The following is a 24,681-nucleotide window of genomic DNA, read 5'->3' as shown; positions in this document are numbered from 1 at the left end:
GTTATTTTTAACCTGAACCGCACACAAGGAAATGATGCAATCATTTCTTTGAGCTGGCTGAATGGTTCCTCTTTTTTGGTCTTTGAATTAACATGATCCTGAACTTTCAGTTGTTTCTGGCCTTTGTGAGTACTTTCGAAATCAGAGAATAAAGTCCAACTCTTCCATGTAAAGGGTTTGCGAGTAGTGATTGTTTTCTAAATGACTGGCATTCTTGTCAGATGTAGACCCCAGTGTTAAAAATCAGAATGATTTTAAGTCATCATATACACTCGTGAAGATCTCTTGCCTCGGAAAAGATCTCCTGTACCCACCTGATCCCTTTCACAGAGCCTGCTGCGATCTGGAAGGAAGGTGAGTAGTTCATTCTGCCACCGGGAGCTCCTCTGGTAGGCATCAAGTTGTCCGAGACCCCTCCCATCCCTTGCCTAGACCTTCTCAACAGAAGGTGAATGGATAAAGAAGATGTGGTCCATATATACAATGGAATATTACTCAGCCATCAGAAAGGATGATTACCCCACATTTGCATCAACATGGAGGGAACTGGAGGGGATTATGCTGAGTGAAATAAGTCAAGCAGAGAAAGACAATTATCATATGGTTTCACTCATATGTGGAACATTAGGAATAACATGAAGGACGTTAGGAGAAGGAAGGGGAAATGAAGGGGGGGGGGAATCAGAGAGGGAGACGAACCATGAGAGACTATGGACTCCGGGAAACAAACTGAGGGCTTCAGAGGGGAGGGGGGGTGGGGGGATGGGTTAGCCCGGTGATGGGTATTAAGGAGGACATGTATTGCATGGAGCACTGGGTGTTACAAGCAAACAATGAGTCATGGAACACTACATCAAAAACTAAGAATGTACTGTATGGTGACTAACATAACATAATAAAAAAAAAAAGGAAACTTGTGATAAAAAAAAAAAGAAGGTAGACATTTCTCAATCTATCACTATTTTTAAACTATGCATTTAAGTCCATACGTTTATATCACGGTTTCTCAAGCTCAGTACTATTGAAATGTTGGGCCAGCTTGTTCTTTGTTGTGGAGCTATGAACACATTATAGGATGGTTAGCAGTATCCCTGGCCTCTACCTATTAGATGCTGATAGCAACACCCCCCCCACCCCGCCACCCCAAGTTACAACAACTGAAAATATCTCCAGACATTGCCAAATGTCCTTCAGGGACACAAAACTGCCCCCCCCACCCCAGTTGAGAAACACTGGCCTTTATGTTGTTTTAAATTACAAGTTCCTTTTGGACCGGAACTAACCCAATTTGTACAGACTTCACAACAGGAAGGTGTGTAGAGAAGACTGCTTAATAATGATCACAATCACTAAAAATGGAACGAGGATTTCTGGCTCACGTTTAAAGAAAAGGGAAAATTTAAACAGATCATCAAGTAAACAGTGGAGAGAATTTGTCTTATTCAGGCTCCCATTCTAATCAATAGGATTAAAATGGCCATACTTGGCTCTCTTTTATTAACTGCCCAGAGGAATTAAAAATCTGTAAGAAAGAGCTCATCCCCTCGTAATTAGACTGCTCCCACAAGATAAGGTAGGAGGCAGGAGGAGCGAAACGGGGCACAGTAGTGTGAGTGACGGTTAGCCCCTGAGTGAAGAGTCGAGCGGAGCGCGCAGGGATAAACATTCCTTTGCAATGACTGTTCTGCGAGGCAGGGAATGAGGGCGGCTCCCCATCCCCTCCTGAGCTCTGGCCCTCATAAAGTACTTCAAGTATCTTTCATGGGTGGAAAAGCAAAAGATAGATATGAACTCATAGATCATTATAACTGCTGCTGTTTTTCATCCATTCAAGTGGCATGAAACTGCTGGGTTTGGAAAAGACAAGCTTCTAAATGGTCTCTTTCTGGCCCTCTCTCCAGGCAAAAGAACAAAACCTTTTATCAGTTAATCTGATGAATTACACGGGTTATTTTTATTCTATTTATAAGAGACAAGGCATGTAGGTCCTGCTTGTTCTTGCATGCGTTGGTTAACAATTCAATTAAACAAATATTTATTGAAATCATGGGCAGAGCAGCAGGAGAGTCACCGGCCACTGCAGTCAAAATACTCAATGAGTGAAAAGTGAAGATCTGCCCCCTGAGTTTATATTTTGATTTCTCTAACAATTGGTTGTGTGTTCGTATTATACCCCCATACATACTTGACTCTGTATACTTTAAGGGCCAATACTGTGAGTTCCCAGAGAGGTTTAGAAAGGATGGATTTAAAAAGAATAAATCTCCCTGACGGCTAATGATGTTGAACATTTTTTCACGTGTCTGCTAGCGATTTTTATGTCTTCTTTGGAAAAGTGTCTGTTCATGTCTTCTGCCCACTTTTTGACTTGATTATTTGTTTGCTGGGTGTTGAGTTTGAGAAGTTCTTTATAGGTCTTAGATACCAGCCCTTTATCTGTGGTGTCATTTGCAAATATCTTCTCCCATTCCATGGGTTGCCTCTTTGTTTTGTTGACTGTTTCCTTTGCTGTGCAGAAGCTTTTTATCTTGATGAAGTCCCAAAAGTTCATTTTTGCTTTTGTTTCCCTTGCCTTTGGAGACGTGTCTTAAAAGAAGTTGCTGTGGCCGACATCATTAGCCATCAGGGAAATTCCAATCAAAACCACATTGAGATACCACCTCACACCAATTAGAATGGCAAAAGTTGACAAGGCAAGAAACAACAAATGTTGGAAAGGTTGTGGAGAAAGGGTTGGTGGGAATACAAGTTGGTACAGCCACTTTGGAAAACAGTGTGGAGGTTCCTCAAAAAAGTTAAAAATAGAGCTACCCTATGACCCAGCAATTGCACTACTGGGTATTTACCCCAAAGATACAGATGTAGTTAAAAGAAGGGCCATATGCACCCTAATGGTCATGGCAGCAATGTCCACAAAAGCCAAACTGTGGAAGGAGCTGAGGTACCCTTCAACAGACAAATGGATAAAGAAGATGTGGTCCATATATACAATGGAATATTACTCAGCCATCAGAAAAGATGATTACCCAACATTTGTACCAACATGGATGGAACTGGAGGAGATTATGCTAAGTGAAATAAGTCAAGCAGAGAAAGACAATTATCATACGGTTTCACTTATTTGTGAAACATAAGGAACAGCATGGAGGACATGAGGAGAAGGAAGGAAAAAATAAAGGAAGGGAATCAGAGGGGGAGATGAACTATGAGAGACTATGGACTCCGGGAAACAAACTGAGGGTTTTTAGAGGGGAGGGTGGTGAGGGGATGAGTTAGCCTGGTGATGGGTATTAAGGAGGGCACGTGTTGTAATGAGCACTGGGTGTTATATGCAAACAATGAATCATGGAACACTACATCAAAAACTAATGATGTACTGTATGGTGACTAACATAACATAATTTAAAAAATAAAAAAAAAAAAAAGAATGAATCCAGTGGATTCAAAGGTCTGAGCACCCACAGATGATGGGGTAATCCAGAAAGGGTTTATGGACACATGGCTTTTGAAATAAAGGTGGGTAATTCAAAACAATATTAATGGAGAGATTTTTTTCCCCGATTATAAAATTAATGTGTGTTTCTGTTTTTAAAAAAATATATAGAAATCAAAGAAAAGCCCAAGGGGAAAATGGTCTCCCATAAACAGTGGAAGGTCAGAGCAAAATCCCAGGATGTAGCATGCTGAGGAAGGCAGAACCTGAGGAGCCACCAAGGATCATGGGGCAGGGGCCTGAATGGCAGACCTAATTAGGAGGGCAATGGGGAGCTATTGATGGTTGAATGTTCTGGGCATCCTTGTATCAGAGTCAAGATGCCTATGAGAGGTCGTAGTGGTTCTACTCAATTTTCAGATGTGGAGCTAGAGGATTCAAGGTATGCAATAACTTGTCCAAGGCCATGCAGCCAGTAGATGGGAGAGGTGGGCACTCCCAACCCCCATGTCCCTCACATCAAGTGGGAATTGAGTGGGGCAAGACAAGGACTGTGATTTAGAACATCATGTGTTCAGCTGTGACAGATATACCTTTGATCCAGTGGAATGTATCAAAAGATTCCACAGGCACAAGAAAATGATCTTACTTACTTTGCAGATAAAAGACCAACTGACAGCCCACAGACAGCTATGCAGAGCGGGTGGCTCAGCAGTGCCCTTTGGTGGAGGGCACCTTCCCCGGCTTTCAGGTACCCAGCACGACACACCACTGCCAAAGCACCACCTGAATGAGATCAGGGGATTTGGTGCTTTGAGCAGCTCCCCTTTGCACTCTTCATGGGGAGTCCATGCCACTGACCCATGACAATTGCTCTGGACTATCTGGCTAAGAGCCAGCCTGCTCACCAGGTATGATGGCTGGAACCCCCAATACATTCCTGAGACACTCCAGGATGTACTCCCAGGTGTACCATGCCTCTGGGCAGGAGTCACGCCAAGAGAGGACAACATGTCAAAAGGAGATCCATGGATGTGAACACAGTTAATAGCATCCGGTGCTATGGAAAGGGCCTAGTGCACAGGGCAACTGGTTTTGACTTTTATGGAGATCATTGAAGAAGATGGTAGTAGTGGGACAAGCTGGATTGTTTAGGGTTACAGAGGCAAAGAATAATGACTAAAGAAATACATTAGGTATGACCTACTCCTTCTGGAAGTATGTAGATGAGGAGGAAGAGGGAAATGAAAGGTGGTAGTGGGATCAGGAAGATTTGTTCAGGGCCAGGTAAGATGTGAACTTTTCTTCTTCAGCAGCATCCAACAAATGCTTTCTCTGTGCCTCGTAGATTCCAGGCAGTGTCCAAGAGTCTAAAGAGTCAGCCATGAACACTGACAAAATTCCTGCCCTCGTGCAGCTGACATTTGGGGAAAGGGGTTGGAAGGGGGGGCAGGGGGAGGGAACAAACACGAACAATGAAAATAAACACGTAAATATAAATAAGGTAATTTCAGATAATGATGTGAAATGTCAGTGAAAGATCAATGAAAAAAAAACAGATTGGTATATTAAGGTCAAGATTGGCGGAGTCTGGGGGTGGGGGGGGTGAGACAAGGCCTCCCTAAGGAGGTAGTGCTTGAGTGGAAGCTTTGGTAGTGACGAGGAACTACCAAGTGGTTTCTGACAGAGGGGACAGCAAGTTCAGAGCCCCTGTGGCAGGTCCCAGTTCAAGTGACAGAGGGACCAGTGTGATAAAACACAGAGAGCAAGGGAGAAGGAAGGAAAGGGGGGGCAGCAAACAGATTACCATATGCCTGCACAGAGCAAGTCTGGGTTGAATTCTAAATGCAGTGTGAAACCACTAGGGAGGCTGAAGCAGGAGGGCTAAGTGATTTTTTTTTTTTTAAGATTATATATATCTTTTTAAAAGCCACTCTTGGTTACAGAACAGAGAATAAACTCTAAGGGCAGGAGTGGAAGTCACTGGCTTGGACCAAGGTAGCAGCAGGGAAAAGGTGGCAAGATGGCAAACACAGAGTCCACAGCACTTGCTGATGGACTGGATGTGGGGAGAGCTAGAAAGGGGAAAAGTGAGGGTAGTCCTAGGGCCTCCATCAGAGTACCTATGTCAATGGCAATGCCATTTCCTGAGCTGGGAACACTGGAGGAGCCATCTGGGTGGAGCAGAGAGTAACAGCTTCCGTGCTGGACAAGTCAGCCGTGAGACATCTATATGCCAGATGAGATTTCAGGTAGACAGTTGGGAGTAATCAGGCCAGGGCTATAGATTTTGGAATCATCAGTCTATGGATGTTAAAAAAAAAAAAAAGCAAGTAGTTGGATTAAACACAGAATTATCATATGATCCAGCAATTCCGCTCCTAGGTATAGACCTGGAAGAACTGAAAATATAACTTGTACACAAATATTCACAGCAACACTACTGAAAATAGTCAAATGGTAGGAACAACCCAAATGGCCATCAACAGATGAATGGATAAATGAAATGCAGAATAGCCACACAATGGAATTTTATTCAGCCACGAAAAGGAAGGAAGCCCTAACACATGCTACAAAGTGGATGAACCTTGAAAACATCGTGCTAGGGGAACAGTTCCATTTATACAGAACAACCAGAATAAGCAAATCCAGAGACAGAAAGCAGATGCGTAGTTGCCAGGGGCTGAGAAATCAGGGAGTGGGGAGTGACTGCTTCATGGGTACAGAGTTTTCTTTTGGGGTGATGGGGGATGTGCTGGGGCCAGATGGAGGTGGCAGTTGCACAATGTGAATGTGCTAAGTGCCACTAAGTGGTACACTTTAAAACGGTGACATTTACATAGATGTGTATTTACCATGCCAAAAAAAGAACAACTAGGCAAAACACCCACAAACAAACAAAACAACCAAAACAAAAAAACAAAACAAAAAAGAAAAAACAAAAAAAACTGCCAGTGTTGAGAAGCCAGGCATAAGAGGAACAGGCAGCAAAGAAGTTTCAGAGGTACCAACTGTGACATAGGAAGAAAACCGAAGAAGTTGCTGTCCTAGAACCCGGAAGGGGAATGTGTTTCAGGGACAGTCAGGTGGCCCTCTGTGTCAAAGACGGACTTGGTATGTGGTTCGGGTGGACGCTGCCACATTCACGCGCTCCGGGATGGAACCATTCTGCACTCATCAGCACTGAGTCAGAATGCTCCTGTCCCCGTGGTGTTGACAACACAGTGTCTTGTCAAAATGTTTGCCCATCTCCAAGGTCAGAAATGGATCCCAGGGCAGTTTTCACCTGGGATCCCCTTACTGGGAGTGAGGCTGAGCAGCTCTGCAGATGGACAGGGGCCACCTGTCTTTCTTTCATCAAGGGCTATCTTGTCCTGATCTTCGCCCATATTCCATTGAGCTGCTAGTCTTTTCATATTCTTGATTCCTAGGAGCTCTCTGAATATCGAGGAGCTGGTCCCTTAGACCATCCCCTCCCTTGATGCTCTCTTCTCTTTGCTTCCTCAACAGAATTCTCTGCTACATCTTCTCTCATCTCCAAGGTCTCACCTCAGCATTTGGGATGTTTTTCTCTTGGTATGTGGGTTACTCGTCCCCGTTGTGTCTTTGAATGTCAGCGCCCCATCTTTGGCAGCCTCACTTCACCACATGCCCTTCTAAGGCATCCCTCCCCTTCCCTCACTGCCTCCACCATGATTCTGATTACAACTGTGTGCCCAAAACTCCCCAAACTATGTATAGCAGGATGTACAGAAGACTTTTCTGATGCTCAGTGTGGGCTGAGACCCCACAGCTGAGAACAAGGTTTGTTAGGCACCCACGCATTCTAAAGAGAGGGGCTAGACCATCCATGCAGACCCTGCAGAGGGTGACCCAAACACTGCACAGGGGCCTAGCCCATCATGACGGTCTCAACCGGTGGCTTGAGTGTTGCTCCTAGGCTCTTTGCAGAGGAGTGGCTCTTTCCCATCGCCCTTAAACCAAGCAGGAGGCTTTAAGAGAATCTTCTGGAGAGCCTGGCCTGTGTCTTATGGAATTAAGGGGATACAGGATTAGCTGACTCGTGCTGGAAAAGCTCTAAGGGTGAAAGGCTGGCTTGCTGCCTGGGCCCCAGGTGAGGAGAGGGGTCCTGGGGAGTGAGTTCAACTCTCGCCAATGCTGTTCCTAGTGGTGGTGCCCCCAGTTAATGGTCATTTTTCTCCCTGTTGGTCACAGAAATTGGAACAAAATTTCAAAAGTATTGAAAGGGCATGATTGTTGACTGTCTAGGAAGTTGAGAGAGAGGAAACGCCAAACAGGCAGAATTTGGTAACTCATGGAGAACCCAGACCTGTGCATTCATGAAAAACATCCTTACAAATGAAGTTTTTGAAAAAGCTAAACACAGAAACCTTCACATGATATTACACACAGTATTCACTTAAGATTTTCTTACATCAGTTGAATTTGGATCTTAGTTTTTTAAAAAATGAAGCTGTCTCAAAACAGGAAAAAAATAAAATGAGGCCTTACTTTAGAGTGGTCAAGAGCTCTGGCCTTTGAGTCACCTGGGCTGGAAATCCCACTCTGCCATTTACTAGTTGTGAAACTTTGGGCAAATCCCTCAACTTCTCTAAGCCTCAGTTTCCTCCCTTACAAAGCAAACATAATACCAGACAAGGCCGTTACAAGAAGTCAATGAGATATTGCAAATGACACCCTTAGAATAGTATCTGGTGTTTAGTCACTGGCTCTAACCAATCCCAATGACACTCATCATCAGGGAAATGCAAACCAGAACCACAATGAGCTATCCCCTCACACCCGGCTACGTTGGCTCTAATAAAAAAGACAAGTGATGACAAATGTTGGTGAGGACACAGAGGAAGGGAACCCTGGTGCACTGTTGGTGGGAATGGAAATTGGTGAAGCTGTTATGGAAAAAAGTATAGAGGTTCCTCACAACATGAAAAATAGAACTACCCTATGATCCACCAATCCCACTTGTAGGTACATATCCGAAAGAACTGAAATCAGGATCTCAAAAAGATACCTGGGCTATCGTGTTCACTGCAACATTTCTCACAGTAGCCAAGATGTAGAACAACTTAAATGTCCTTTGACAGATGGAGAGATAAAGAAAATGTGGTATATAGGTACAATGGAATATTATTCAGCCATGAAAAAGAAGGAAATCCTGCCACTGGTGACAACACAGATAAATCTGGAAGGCATTATGCCCAGTGAGATAAGCTAGACAGAGAAAGACAAATACTGTGGAATCTAAAACAAAACAAAACGACAACAAAATTTCTTAGAGAACAGGAACATTGTCATCCCAAAATAGGAAAGACTTACCTATGCTAACTATACAAGGTTGCACTAACTATACATGCACTATGTTGATCTTAATCATTCCACAACCTATATGTATATCAAATCGTCACATCGTATGCTTCAAATATATGTACCATGTATTTGTCAATTATTCCTCAATGAAGTTGGAAGGAAGAGAAGGAGGGAAACTCTCTAAAGGTAAACTTCTCAAAGACAGGGTCCAAGTCTTTCACAGACACTTACTATTCTACATCCCATGCCAAGTGCATTTTTACAGCTGTATATTACCATTAATACTGTGACATAGTGATACGTCGATTAACAAAAGTATAAAGATTCTTTGGCACTCGGAAGTGTTGGCAGACATTTCACACGGCCACAGATGATGTTTTCAATAAAGATAAAAAGAAACAGGAAAAAGAAAGAGAGAGAGAATGGGACACAGATCTGTTTCTGTGACATTGCTTTGGAAAGAACGCATATGCCCTATGATTCTATTCTCAGTTTTTAATTTTGGTTGTTTGGTTTGGTGCTTTCTGACGGATGCTGCTAACTTTACGAAGTTTCCAAAGAAAGTTCTCTGTAATGGGTTCTGAAGGAAACTGAGAGGAAAATAAACGAAACTGAAGTATGGAAACACAGCTTGGGAGTTCAGAAAGACTATTTGTTCATCATAAATTAAGTTAAAAATATAGTTGCACAAACAGATGACTAAATAATGCTCAGATGCACAGATCTGAGCTTTTCTTTAAGTGCCATCTTATATAAGATTGTTCCACTGAACTAACCTAGTCATTAAAAACACTTAGATGTGACATTTTTAAAAATACTGTTTCATATACATCTAAATTCATGCTGTTTACATAGCACGCACGTAACAGATTGATCTGTAAGGAGGAGTTGGCATCACGGCAACGCAGAATGCCGTACTGTGTTACAGAGATCCTCGGATTTTTATACTCAGGCATCCGGTTCCATATTCAGCTCCTACAGCAGCAGCATCCAGGATAGCTGCGAGCCATTTCTTAATATCAAATGGCAAGACAAATGCTCAGATTGAGTTCTTGGACCTTAATCAGGTGGGGCTTTTTGGTTTTTGTATTGAGGGCATAAAAGCCAGGTTCATTTGGTCCGTGGCCATGCACAGGTTAAAATATTATCAGCTCTGTCATCGTCGGCATCCACAAAGGACAATTAGATCTACCACTTAAGGGTGGATAAAATTAGAACGTTCATGAGCTTCAGATTCCATAATAAATCTCAGTCGATATACTGAAGGGAGTTATTTCTTAGTCAAACCTCTGCTTGCCAATATTTTAGGATCTGAATCACCCTCTCAATCAAAATCATTACTTTAAGGTCATAAAAATCCTGTTCTTCAATGGATTTTATATGAGTGAGTACCTGAGTTTATCTTGCCTCAAAGGCCAGCTTTGTTCTTCAGTTATAAAGGTTTGTTGTATCTCTCCTACCCAGTTATTTGCTGTCTGTTACCCCAATTCTGGCTCAGAAAAAATAACATCCATGTTGCAGCTGCGAAGAACAATTGTTTGTGTGTCTCCACAATGTCAAAACAACCCACTGAAAAGTAGTCTGTACAACCCACCGAATGGATTGACGGATTTTTTCCCCTTGAATGGGAATTATTAACATATACCTGAGTTTTTCTATTTCATTTGCAAGACAATAATTGAGTTTCTTGGTGTGTAATGAAAGCGATAAAAGAGCAGGGCATGGAACCCTACCTGGAGCACACAGTGAACAGGGATGTGGCTCACATGCACCCCTCCCCCTCCATGTGAAGACCCAGGCTACTTACTCAGCACACACGGGAACTTGATCTGACCACATTCAGCCGGTGGCACTCGTGACTTTGTGGCCAGCTGTAATCCTACAAGAAAGGTGACTGTTCTCACCAGTGTCTGGGTGCTACTTATTTGGGGGGTCATCTTTAGCGTTGAACTATGAGAAGTCATTCTCCTTGTCATCTGTCCTAGAAGACATAATAGAACATTCTGAAACACAGGTGACTACAGAGTGTGCATAAGGTGTCAAACTTCCTCACATACAAGTAGCATCTTGCTCTGGGTTGAATGTGTCCCCCAAAATAAACATGTGTTGGGAGTCCTATCCCCCAACCCCTCAGGATGTGACCCTATTTGGATCTTCAAATGTGATCTTTACAGAGGTAATGAAGATAAAGTGAGGTCAGTAAGGTGGGTCTGATTCGATAGGACAGGTGTCCTTATCGAAAGGAGAAATTTGGACACAGACAGGCACAGAGGAAAGATGGCCAACTACCAGCCAAGGGGAGCCAAGTGGGACAGACCCTTTCCTCACAGCCTTCGGAACGAGCTGACTGGCACCTTGATTTTGGACTTCTAGCCATCTAACTCACACCTTATGGATCCAGCATCATTGGAGAATGAAATAGTCCACATAAATTCATTTTCTAGATAACAGACGTTTTCTGGAAAATACGAAGTTCTGAAATTTTCATACTACTATTTCTTAATAAAGATATTTCTAAAAGCCACACTCCATTTCTTAAACGGAGGATGGGTAAACGCCATCTAAATCTTTCTTAATGATGTGGGGTCATCAGTGGCTGTGGATACAGAACACTGTCTCTGCAGTAAATGGCATCCCTTGTTTCCCTGTGTTCTAACAGAAAGTACCCGGATGTCGTTTGCCCCCTGCACCAGCCTTACTCCTTCGCTCCAGTTTGTTTCTCCTAGTCTGTTACAAAAGAACAGAAACCGGAAAAACAAGGCATTGAAACTGTTTCTGAAATAAAATTAATAGTTCCAAGTTAGGGTCTAAGAGTCTCCTAGGGGTCGAACCTCAGAGACTTGGAAAAACTTCCTTTGCTGCCTACTTCTTTACCCTCCGTTCTCAGGGGATGAGGTGGTGAGACCCCTTGTACTCAAGGGAACTGAAGGACTGTGCTACATTGACACAAAGCAGGTCACAAGAGAATCTTCTGGCCTCCTTGAGGTCTGAAGAATTTACCCCATAAAAAGCAGCAGCTTGGATCAATTGTATATCTGGGGAAATAGGCTTCTCTATCAAGAGCCCAGTGAGGCTTTCTTTTGTCATTATTGTTTCATATACTTGGAATATGGTTATACCATAGGGTGGAACTCTCTGGAATGACCTTTCCATGATGCAGAATTAGTTTAGGAAATTCTAATTCCCCAAGCGGAACGATAATCAGATTAAATGACCACAAAGGAATAAACTTGCCTTTGAAACCAAAAGAGTACTTACCAAATTAGATTCTTTACTACATCCTCTCGCTTTTAAAAAAGAACACATTTATTCAATTATTCCATTTCCACTGATTGGAAGCTGCCTTCTTTGCCACCCTTGGTTTTGCACAGAATGAAGATTTTTCTGCTTTATGCCGTGATCTGTAGTTGGGCTGGTGGTGCTGGTGGTGCTGGTGATGCCAGGGCGGGGGGGAGGGGAGGAAAAAAAAGCACTGATGTTTTTAAGTATTTACGATAAGCCAAGCTCTATCACAAATGCTTTTATGCCCTACCTTACTGACTCCTCCCAAACAGCGCCCAAGTAGGTAGGATATTATTATTCCCATTTAACAGATGACGAAACAGGGGCCTGAGGTGTTCAAACAACTCGTTCTGAGTCATCCAGTTACTAAGTGGCAGAACCCGGATTTTAACCCAGGCAGTCTCATGCCAGAGCCTGCATTCTTAATCATTATGGTACAGAGAGAGGTAAATGTCAAAACTAATCATTAAAATGAGTGTAACCTTGCTTAAATTTCTGCCATAATTTGAAATTATGTAATAAAAAGCATCTAAAAAACAAAACTGCATGGGCCAGGGATATTTTCAAAATCTGCCATCAAGACTGGCTATGCTATAAAATACTGATTATTATTTTTTGCAAGGTTAATCATGGGCTTTTAATTTGCTTAAGAAATTTTTTTTTAATTCTAGGTCACCTCCCAGATGAGGACTTATGAAAACTCTACATATGAATATATATATATGTAGGATTTTTATAAACTGAGACCATATTGTTATCTGCAAGAGAGAGCTATGAAAAGGCATATAGTCTCTATTAATTAGTCATGGGGGGGTGTGAAACATGCCTGCTTCAAAGTAGTTGGCAGCAGGAGAGAGGAAAGGTAGGGAGTAGGATGGAAATGGTGACAAGTCAGAGGCAGACATTTTCAGAACAAGCAAAAAAATATTTTCAGGACTATGCCAATACCCTATTAGTGCCTTTTCCCAGCATTTCAGAGAGCCTTGCAGCTCAAGTGTATGTGACCACCTGGTTTGGGAAAGGTATTAGGATGTGGAAAGGCAAAGCAAGGAGAGCTTGATTCTTCATTTTTCTGTTTCAAACTCCCAAGCAGCTTTATTTAGACTCTTAAGTAAAATCCCCAAGGTTGTCACAACTTTTGAGTCTTTCATTCTCAGTAAGAGTCTTCTGTGAAATCTTTTTCCAGTTACATATTAAAAAACAAACAAAAAAACCAAATTGCTTAATTGCTTGGCTTTTCTTTGGTGTCCTCTTTGTCTTCAAAGTTAGCATTCATGTGGCACTTTCGGAAATTCACACTGAAATGTACTAACAATGAGAATTTCATTTGGGTGGCTAAATATGATTATCCTTCTAGGTCTCTTATACTTAAACCAACTGAACAATATAAATAAACATTGCATGATAGAATCTCTTCACTTGCTCAGAGCTTTGTGTTCAAAAAATTACTCCACGACCTGCTCCAGGACCCAAATATATCATGCAATTGAATTATGCTAACAAGTAGTCAGAGGTGAGCCAAAATCTGTTAAGGATGCACGTTCTGGTAATTGAAGATTAGCTCAGGAGGCAGGAAAGTCAAGAACCCCTTTTCCTTTCCTTGAAACCTTAAGCACGTCTCTCTCCTTATGCTTCAGTTTCTCCATATTAAAATGGGGAGAAAAAAAATCCAACCATTTCTCCACCAGTGTAAAAAGTAACTCCTATTTAGAAGAGGTCTGTTAAGACAGTCATTGCCCCCTCAACATTTAATTAGGGGAAAATGCTCTGGAAGCAGAAATCTATCATGAGATAAAAGTCTGTAGCAGGCTTAATTTAAGGAGCTGCAAAGCTGAGACATTGTGGAAAATAAATGTCATGTCCCAGGGTTGATATTTATTTTCAAAGCAAGAAGACCGACCGTACTGGTTGTCAACACCAAAGTAGCAGCTAGACTGTCTCACTCGTGTCTTCAGACTCAGCCCTTCCTAGGCAAAGGACCTGCCATGCCTCTGTATATTGAGTGGGTCTGGATGGGCTTTTATGCAGTACATAAGTAATGAGTACGTGAACAGAAAAATACCTATACAATACAAAGTGGAAAAACATGTGAAAGAAAATACCTGTTTGGTGTCTCAAAGTAATGAGTGAAAAAGAACGAAATGTAAATGATTTGTTCTATCACCTGGCGGGAGGCAGAGAGGACAACTAGTTTCTTCCACTGGTTCTCTTCGGCAATTCCATTCAGCTGGATGACCCAGATGCCATGTTCCATGGATGAACGGAAAACACAATATCTTCTTTTATTTGGGAAATTCTACTATACATAAGCTTTTATTCCACAGGAATTTATAAAGTACCAACTACATGGCCAGCATAAATGGAAGATAAACTGTTTAAAAGGCATCATTCCCACCCTTCAGAAACTTAAAACAAGGGCTGGGAGGGATTCTTGTTGTTACAAACTCCTCGGCTGGTTACAACATAATTGTTTTATCTGGAACACGGTAAGACTCTGTTAAAATAAAACCTACAGTTTTCAATAATTAGCACAGCTTGTTGTCACCACAAGCTCTGGACTTGGGTCCAATGAAGGACGCCTCCTAGCCAAATGCTTTTCGTGGGTAGCAATGACATTCCTATTGCCACAAGCACCTGAAGGTAAGCTACCAGCCGGCCACAAATCCATTTTTACTCATTATACAACTGATTAAGAACAGAAGTTTTGAAAGTTGGCTTTACTTTTATATTGCATTACCTTCCTTTTTTTTTTTTTTCCAAGTTACTAGTCATGGTGCTAAGTAGTTGACTTGAGGGCGGAAAAATCCTTTACTGCTAATATTTCACCGCTGAAATACTTTAAAGGAATTTATTTTAGAGACTCAAATAAACAAATACTTTTAAAAAATAGAATAGGGCTCGTACTGTGGAAGGGCACAAAAAAGGGGGGGAAACTTTTTTAAAAGGATGATGTGCCAAAGGTAAAAGCATTTAAAAATAGTTCACTGTTATCCAGCCTCTGAGTCATATGAATATCTGGTGTGAGAGAAGAGTCCAGCTGATAAAGAGAAGCTGATTTAAGTGAATGGATCTCTCATTTGAGCCAATTCTGGCCCCTTCCATGTTTTGAAATGTCATGAGGACTGGGTAAGACTGAATTTGATGTGTTGCGAATATACGGTGCTCTACGTGATTTCAAGAAACCTTCACGTACATTCTCTTGTTTAATCCACGCACAATCATGTGAGGGAAGGAACGGTAGGTCGGTTTGAAAGATGAAGCCATTGCAGAAGGTCAAACTGAAAAGTGACAAAGCCAGGACATAAACCTGGATCTTCTGCCTCCCAGGTCTGAACACTTTCCAATAAGTCCAAATTTTGAAAAATATTGTTATTGGCTCTAGCATTGTTCAATGTACTCATGAGACACACCAGGAAGAGGAGGAGGTGGCAAGAGGGAGGAAGTGGGAGAGAGGAAAGCTTTTGAATTTTCCAAATAGTCCAGGCTTTGCTATGATTACACACTGTCCTCATTCTTATCGCAGTGGATGGAGTTGCTTGTCCCTGTGTAAATTGTGGCTGCAAAACCAGTATATGACCTTAAGTGCCAGCCCCGGGTGCAGGCTGTTCTCTGGTTAGCGCGGAGTGACCGTTTCAGCAGTAGTATTGCTTTATGTGAACAGATGTGTATCTTTCCTCGGAAACAGCCACTTGAGCTCTGATTAACAAACCCCGCCACCCATGATCAGCCTCAAGGCAAATTGTGCTAACTTACTGGTTTGACACACTTCTCAGGGCTTTACTTGGAAATTCCCCCCAAGACTTCCTTTGGCCCACATTCCAACAGTTGTCCGGTTAGGCTCTTCACTATAATTTTTATCTCATTTTCTAGCAAAATCAACTCAAGAGTGGCAATGTGTTGGCCAAGCTCCTGGCTTGCAACCACAGGTGGCTGAAGTACTATTAATCACTGCTGTACAGACCTTGAATTCAATCTAGAACTTGAAACAAGATTCAAGTCATCAGCTGTTCACCCAGAGCAGAAATGCCTGGAAATACAGCATCACAAATGAAGGCTAAGGAAAAAGGTCATTCACCTTAAATATTTATGAAGATTAGGTAATGCTTTTTATTGATGTGGACTTGTGTGACCCCTTTGGAAAACCTATTACCTATGTCCAGCTTTATTCATTACTGAGTAGGTATGATATAAATTTATCTCATGAGCCTACCTTGTATTTACAAAGTATTTTTGAAATACTTACATGAAAAAATGGACTGGACTACAGGAATATGAATTATTACTGTAAATTCTAAGCATGAGGGAAGATTGTAACTCCAAAAACACTCAATTATTTCTCATGCTAGTAAATAATGAGATTTTAATAAATTAAACGGGAAATATTTATGACTCAAAGCTTTATGTTAATTAAGTAAATATTAATAAACATGGGAAATATAAAAATGTACAGGATAGTCCTGGCTCTCAGAGAGCTTACAATCTGTCTGAGAAAAAAAAGAAAAACATATGAAAATTAAATCACAATATAAGAGGTGTCGAAAGGCAATATATTGTTAATTACCTTGCGAAATGCAATTAGCAAAGTAACTACTGCAGGCAGAGGAAGGAGACATCATTTCCAGAAACAGTGGGCAGGGACGATTGTAAAATAAAAAACTTATCAACCAAATCTTGAAGGCTGAATTTATTGAAACAGAAATGGAGGAGGGGATTCTTAGTGGAAAGAACCCAATGAAAAAGAGTACAGATAAAAAAGAAGAAGGCAGGGGGAGGAGAAAGAGGGGGAGGAGGAGGAGATGAAGAAGAAGAAGAAGAAGGAGAGGAGTATAGATTCAAAAAAGGAAAAAGAACGCAGTACTGCAAGTTAGGGTGACAGGGACAATTCTACAAAAGACAGTGCTGGAAAGGCCATTTGGAACTGGACCTTGAATGCCAAGTTGAGGAGTGAAGGTTTCTGAACACAAAAGCATCGTGCTTCAAAGCAGCATTTTAGAAATATTAATTTGACTGTGGGATGCCAGATTAAATGGAGGGGGGAGATTTAGAGGCTGGGAGATCAAAGAGAAACCATGGTAAGTGTGATATGTAAGGAGAGTAGTGGGATGGAAAAGGCAGGTGGGGGTGGGAACTACGGAGGAAGGAGCCTACTCCCTCCCCATGCGCCTATTATCATTTATTGTTGGAGCTTTCTGTTGTTTCATAAAGTACTGTCAAATCAGTGGGTTCCGAAGAACTGATTCATTTTGACAGTTTCCAGGAGGGAAGGGGGAAATGGCAGAGTTATTAATTTTGAACTTGCAACATGTAACACCTATGTAAGTAGATATGGTGAACCTTTTCCTCTTTATGTATATCCTCAGCGAGGACCAAAAAGGGTAGCTCAAAAAGTGTCATGAAATGTAGGATTTAAAGGAGATCCAAGAACATTTTATTTTAAAAGGAAGCTAACTCCAGTTGAACATGGGCTATTCCAGACTCTTCCATAAGTACAAGTGAAAGAAAGCCCCAAGAATCCCAGGGACCCCTTTATATCTGCTGTGTTCCTGTGTTGGAACGCCTATTAAAATAATCTTCTGGTTTTAAATATTTGTGATTTAAGGTATTTATTATCCAGAAATTTGGGGGAGTTTGATGTACCTCTGATTGAGCAGGGAAAAAAAGTTTCCCGAGAGCTTTGTGACAATTCAAATCCCATGCCCTGATACTTGGCATGTTTATACACATGCACCTGTACCCAGATGCATGTATCTATATATCACGTACACAAATGCATAGACACGTATACCTGTGGCAATGTTGCTGGCATCCAGGCCTCCGCACTGAACCTCTACAACACATTCTGGCTTTATCGCTCACACAAATGCAATCCCTTGGCCCATCCTGGGCACTTAAGCTTGGCACACACTATTCCAGTAACACCTCTTGACAGAAAGATGGCGCAGGACAGAAAGCCTCCTCCCCACATTCCCTACACCTCACTCCATGGCCCGGCACTCAGAACCCCTTTCCTGGGCAGCGTCAAATTCAACTCTTTCCAACCCCTTGGCTATTTTGAGTCTGCCTCTTGAGGGCGGCCACAGATGGAAGCCCGAAGGGGAGACAAGTTTGCAGTGACAGGTAACTAAGGCTCTTGGGAGCTTAGGCTAAATTCAGGGTGCAGTCCCTGTTCCTCCCCTCTTTCTAGCCCCCCTCCTCTCCTTGCTCCCCCTTCTCAATCTCCCCAAGTTGGCAGAACTCGGCTGACAAGTCCTGGCGCAGGGGTGAATAAACAAATCACCCACACCCACACCCACCGGCCTTGTAACACTGATTGATTATCCAGTTTGGGCCTGAAGCAAATTTATGTTTGGATTTAAGTAAGGGAAGGTGGTTAAAATTGCTTGACTTTATAAACTGAGTAAGCCCTGCTTTTAGCTCTTGACTTGGGTAGCTGTGGAAATCAGCCTCTCTCTGCAAGGTAAGAATATGGGTTTGGTCCAGATAGTGATGTTCCTTCCAGACCCTATTCTTTTTACTCCAAGGCAAGAAAGGCGTGTGAGCAGTGTGTAACGCTTTCGTGCACCCTTACATGGGTAATTAGAAGCTGTTTACTTCTCGAGGATTCCATGAAAGGCTTTTTATTTTCAAGGCTGAGCTGAGGACGTCATGGTGGCGGGGATTAGAGAGGGGGCTTGCAGTCCCCCTGCTGCACTGTGTTCCAGGTGGCTGTTCCCCACATAGAAGCCACCCACAACTGGGCTAACAACTCGTCAATCTCAAACGGATTCATTCGCCAATTCAAAAGCCGCTGATAAGAACTTTAGATGCTATAGGATATTAATCCTCTTGAGTATTTACATATTTTCTCCTCTCATCCCTCCCAAACTAATCCTAGAGTTTTCGGAATCTGGGAACTTGGGCAAAGGAGAAAGCAACCGACCAGCCCCAGGAATCTGAAATGTCAGCTCATGACGTCAACCCAAACTAACAGTACCTTTTTGTTTGTATTGACCCAGCTCAAAATATAAAATCATGTGGGTAATAAAACACAGATACAGGTGTTATTGCTGAATGTGAAAAGTCCGAAATGTAATTAAATGTGTTCTTTGTTCTTGGCGGTGTCATTTACTCTACGTTAACATTTGTGTTTCCTTAAGCCTCTCTTTATAATATCGACACCCGCTGTTGCATCATACTCACATATTCATTAGCTGGGGCTGAGGAGTGTGTGATTTTCCAACTGGTCCTCAGCGTTAGCTGTCAGATGCACAAACCTTCGCTTCCTTTCTGCGTCTACCGCACTGGAACAACAGAAGCTCCTTGCAAGAGCGCCCAGAGAGCGTTCTTGACAGATGCGCGGTTTGCTCGGGCAAGGCGCTCTGCTGGAAAGTTTCCTCTAACCACTCACACCCGCCTCCGATCCCCCGAGCTGGCAGGGCGCGGGCTGGCTGGGTCCCCTCTTGACGGGGGAACGGTTTTACACACACTCTGCAAGGCTGCCGGATCCGAGAAACAACCTCGCAGCCAAAGTCCTCCAAGCCCTGCGGACAGACTGTCCGAGGCGCTCGGGAGTCTGGAGGACGCCGAGGTCTCCTCCCCGCTAAGGGGAGCGCGCGCTCTGCTCCGCAGGGAACCTGGGCACTGGAGGTAGAGAGGATGCCGGAGGTGGTGGGGCGCAGGAGGGAGCCCGGCGCGGGAGGCCACAAGGGCGCGGGAGGGAGCGGACTGCGGGAGAGAGTGGGGGCTCCAGGGGGCGGCGGGGACGTGGGTGGGAGCCGGGCGCAGTAGTGCGGTAGGGGGCACAAGGCCCTGGAACCGCCGGGCCCTGGAAGGGGCGCGCCTGCAGGAAGCGGCGGGCGCGGGGGCGGCGCTCGTGCGGCGATCTGCCCCGGACTCCCCGGAGCAGCTGAACGGGCGGTGGGAGGGGGGGGTGCGGGGAGTTGGGATGGGGGGGGAGAACTAGATAGGGGCGGGCCTTTGCCTGGATTGGCTGCAGGAGCCTGACGCGAGGTCCCGGGGGTTGGCTTGGGGGAGTGGGAGCGGGGTGGGGTGGGTGCTGGGTGCCGGGGCTGCGGGCTCAGCGCGCTCAGAAACATGCTGAGGTCCCGGCGGCTGTTCCAGCAGCGGCAGCGGCTCCAGCAGCAGCGGCGGCGGCGGCGGCGGCGACAGCGCACGGCTCCGGCGGGGAAGGCGCCCGGCGCCCATGCCTCCGGCCCCGCGCAGCGGCTGTCCTGACCTGGCCGCGACCTCCCTCCGCGCGCCCCGCCGCCCGGGCCCCTGGGGTGTTCCCCAACCACGGCCCAACCCCGCCACACCCCCCGCCCCCGGCCTCCGCAGCTCGGCATGGGCGCGGGGGCGCTCGCCCTGGGCGCCTCCGAGCCCTGCAACCTGTCGTCGGCCGCGCCGCTCCCCGACGGCGCGGCCACTGCGGCGCGGCTGCTGGTGCCCGCGTCGCCGTCCGCCTCGCCGCTGACACCGACCAGCGAGGGCCCCGCGCCGCTGTCGCAGCAGTGGACGGCGGGCATAGGCCTGCTGATGGCGCTCATCGTGCTGCTCATCGTGGCGGGCAACGTGCTGGTGATCGTGGCCATCGCCAAGACGCCGCGGCTGCAGACGCTCACCAACCTCTTCATCATGTCCCTGGCCAGCGCCGACCTCGTCATGGGGCTGCTGGTGGTGCCGTTCGGGGCCACCATCGTCATGAGGGGCCGCTGGGAGTACGGCTCCTTCTTCTGCGAGCTCTGGACCTCGGTGGACGTGCTGTGCGTGACGGCCAGCATCGAGACCCTGTGTGTCATCGCCCTGGACCGCTACCTCGCCATCACGTCGCCCTTCCGCTACCAGAGCCTGCTGACCCGCGCGCGGGCGCGGGCCCTCGTGTGCACCGTGTGGGCCATCTCGGCCCTGGTGTCCTTCCTGCCCATTCTCATGCACTGGTGGCGGGCCGAGGGCGACGAGGCTCGCCGCTGCTACAACGACCCCAAGTGCTGCGATTTCGTCACCAACCGGGCCTACGCCATCGCCTCATCCGTCGTCTCCTTTTACGTGCCCCTGTGCATCATGGCCTTCGTGTACCTGCGGGTGTTCCGCGAGGCCCAGAAGCAGGTGAAGAAGATCGACAGCTGCGAGCGCCGCTTCCTCAGCGGCCCGGCGCGGCCCCCCTCGCCCGCGCCCGCGCCCGGCTCCCCGCGCCCCGCCGCCGCCCCGCTGGCCAACGGGCGCGTCAGCAAGCGGCGGCCCTCGCGCCTCGTGGCCCTGCGCGAGCAGAAGGCGCTCAAGACGCTGGGCATTATCATGGGCGTGTTCACGCTCTGCTGGCTGCCCTTCTTCCTGGCCAACGTGGTCAAGGCCTTCCACCGCGACCTGGTGCCCGACCGCCTCTTCGTCTTCTTCAACTGGCTGGGCTACGCCAACTCGGCCTTCAACCCCATCATCTACTGCCGCAGCCCCGACTTCCGCAAGGCCTTCCAGCGCCTGCTCTGCTGCGCGCGCCGGGCAGCCCACGGGAGCCACGCGGCCGCCGGGGACCAGCCGCGCGCTTCGGGCTGCCTGCCGCGGGCCCGGGGGCCGCCGTCGCCCGGGGCCGCCTCGGACGACGACGACGACGACGACGTCGGGGCCGCGCCGCCCGCGCGCCTGCTGGAGCCCTGGGCCGGCTGCAACGGCGGGGCGGCGGCGGCGGACAGCGACTCGAGCCTGGACGAGCCGGGCCGCACCGCGGGCGCCTCGGAATCCAAGGTGTAGGGCCCGGCGCGCGCTGCCGGCTCCCCGCGCCCCGGGAGCAAGAACACCCACGCGCCCCTGAAGGCTTCCCAGGGGAAAGAGATCTGTGTTTACGCAAGACCCAGAGCAGGTGAACTCGAAGCCCGCAAACCTCGTCGGATTCATCCAAGACAAACACAAAAGCCACGGACCGTTGCACAGAAAGGAAAGTTTGGGGAGGGGTGGGAGAGTGGCTTGCAGATTTGTCTTGGGTTCCTTTTTTCTGTGTGTGCTTCGGCCTTCTTTGGTGTGTGCGTGTAATGCATCTTCAGTTTTTTGGGTTGTCTTTTTTTTTTTTTCCCTCCAGGTGGTTTTTGACACTTGCTTCGAGGACTGGGGTAGTGGAAGGGAGAAGCGTAAAAGTCTATCAACTTGGCTTCCATCCCATTCCAGGGAACGGAAGCAGCCAACTGGACAGAGAGAAGGGGGAATGACAGTTGTCAGGACATGTTTCCTTTGCTTTCCAGAGAAATTTCATTTTAATTCCTGAGTAATGATTTTTCCTGTTCTTGAAGCAAAGGAAAGGATGGATGCAAAAATCAGTTTCAAGAAATTTTAAGCTATTCTTGGAACAAGCCTCACCTTGCTTTCTTTTAGTAGGGCAAACCTGTCCCCGCGCGCCTCGGTGGTCAGGCTGAGGGGTTTCTACCTCACACTGTGCACATTGCACAGCAAGATAGAAAGACTTGTTTATATTAAACAGCTTATTTATGTATCAATATTAGTTGGGAGGACCAGGCGCTGAGCCTCTGTGACATGTGACTCTGTCCATTGAAGACAGGACAGAAAAAAGAAAAAAAAAAAAACAGGAGGAAACAGTTCAGATTACTGCACACATGGGTAAAAAAACAAAACACAAAACAAGGAGTGGTTCCAAATACCATTTTTGCACAGTGTTAGGAATTGTAAAGTCCACACAAGATACTACTTGCACAAAAAGAAATTAAATATTTTTTAACTGGGGCAGGGGGCAGATCTTACAAAACTAAAATAAAATTCAAACTCTACTTCTGTTGTCTGTTATGTTATTGAGCTAATGATTTATTGGAAAAATACATTTTTATACTCTTTTATCATGGTACTGTAACTGTATCCATATTACAAATATAATTATCTTAAGGATTTTTATTATTTTTTTATGTCCAAGTGCCCATGTGAATCTGCTGGTAAAATTTAGCACTCGTGTGTAAATGGTATTTCCTGTGTGTGTTTTACCAAGTATTTATACCCTGGTGCAACTAACTACTGTGTGAGGGATTGGTCCATGTGCAATAAATACCAATGAAGCACAATCAAGATTATGTACCGTGTGTCTGTAAGGAAGGGGTCAGTGATAATGGAAAAGACAGTTTGTTTTGTTCAAAATATAGGCTGGGTTTCCCATAGAGCTCTTTTAATAGCTTTTCATGACTCAGTAACATAGCAAAATGCCTCTAGACCAAATAAGGCGTGCACCTACTGAGAGCTGCAGACTTGCCCTAAATTTTCACAGCCGGATTCAAGGTATTCTAGACTACTTATAGATGTTTTCAAGATCCCATCTGCTGCACTTGACTTAAGAAGTAACATGTGGGATTGTGTATCTTTAAAAAAAAAAAAAAGTGATAGAGCCAGGTAAATCAACTGCAACTTTGCACAGAAACGCACGGGAAAAAACTTAACTCCTTGAATAATGAGTTGCCTGCCTGGAAGGAGGTAAGTGGCTTCCACACATCTTGTTTTTGTTTTCCAGGAGAAAATCACAGCCTACGGATGACCAGTGTGTGCAGATTTCTCCAGTGGCCGTTTAGAATGAAAAGTGCTTTTAGGCTTAAGCAAAAATGTATAAAAACAGCTTTCTAAGTCAACATTTTTTTTCTCTTATATAATTAAATAGACCATTTTTCCAGAATCTGGGGGGTAAGCAGGTCACAGGTAAGAGCAAATGTGAAAATCTTTAACTTCCCAGCAAAACTGTGACATCCAGATGGATAGGATATTTTTCATAAAATCGGTCCCTAAAGAAAGGATAGTGAAATTCCATCCTGGGATTAATTCTGCATTCTCCAGAATAAGTTGAAGTCTTTATCTTCTGATTTTTAAACAAGCTTTATGTTTCATGATCGAAAGAAACCAAAGTGAGGATTATAAAGTTTTGACTCCTCCTGAAGAAACTATTCTCAGCTAAGGGAAGCCACATTTGCAATGGAATATTCTAAAGACCAGGAGACAGTCTTCTGAGAAAGGTTAATGCTGTAGTTTTTAGAGACCAAGAGAAGATTTTATGAACAAAAGCTGCTGCAAAGTTTAACCCCTTTCTGCAGGAAAAAGAAAGGGGGGGGGAGAGAGAGAGAAGAGGGGTGGGAGGAGGAAGGTGGCAAAACTTACTTAAAAATACAAAGAAAAATACTGAAAGAAACTTAATTTGGAGATATAAAATCAATCTCAGGATGAAATCTCACTCCTTCCCCAAGAAATCAACAGAGCCCACTTCTACCCTTCCTTACCCCACGAGGGTATAAGATGCATTGTCTTAGGACTTTTGTTCTTTAGTTTATACTAGAAAATTAATAGACGACGCCTACAGTTTCATCTGAAGAACACTCAAGTGCCAGGGTAATGCTTCCCTCTCCTGACTTCTTGTTGTTATTTTGTTTAGATAAGTCCTTGTGTCTAAATAAAAAGACATTTTCCCAGCCCAATATTCCAGGCCCATCAAACCTCAGGTCTTAAAATCATGACACTCCTTTGAACTTTAATAAACAAATATCTATAATTTAACTACTTGGTCGAAACTCTTATGTGAATTATAAGAAATGACTATAATCTTGGGACCAGTTTGCATTTGTAGGAAATAGAGAAAGATTTTTCGAGGATCCCTTGAGTACTCTGAGGATTACAAGGATTCCGAAACAGAC

The 24,681-nt window shown here is 44.9% G+C and overlaps 1 protein-coding gene and 1 long non-coding RNA gene across 3 annotated transcripts; one reads left to right on the top strand and one right to left on the bottom strand.

Annotated features, from left to right (window-relative positions):
* Positions 1–1,917: 1,917 nt before the first annotated feature.
* LOC123000756 (uncharacterized) lies at positions 1,918–19,930 on the bottom strand. Of its 2 annotated transcripts, XR_007189960.2 has the most exons (4): positions 19,223–19,926; positions 12,020–12,191; positions 10,569–10,742; positions 1,918–5,737 (listed from the first exon to the last, which is right to left on the bottom strand). It is a non-coding gene; the product is annotated as an uncharacterized LOC123000756 (long non-coding RNA). The 2 variants fall into 2 exon arrangements; XR_006408952.3 differs by having other exon boundaries at positions 1,918–10,742; positions 19,223–19,930.
* Positions 19,931–20,132: 202 nt separating this feature from the next.
* Positions 20,133–22,614, top strand: ADRB1 (adrenoceptor beta 1). Its single transcript, XM_026494177.4, has one exon. The coding sequence runs from the start codon at positions 20,366–20,368 to the stop codon at positions 21,764–21,766; it is 1,401 nt and encodes a 466-aa protein (XP_026349962.1). The 5' UTR covers positions 20,133–20,365; the 3' UTR covers positions 21,767–22,614.
* Positions 22,615–24,681: the final 2,067 nt, after the last annotated feature.

The sequence above is a fragment of the Ursus arctos genome, unplaced genomic scaffold, assembly GCF_023065955.2.
Source record: "Ursus arctos isolate Adak ecotype North America unplaced genomic scaffold, UrsArc2.0 scaffold_7, whole genome shotgun sequence".
NCBI classification, from domain to species: Eukaryota; Metazoa; Chordata; class Mammalia; order Carnivora; family Ursidae; genus Ursus; species Ursus arctos.
Note: the sequence above shows the minus strand (reverse complement) of the source record. Positions and strands in the feature narration are given on the sequence as shown.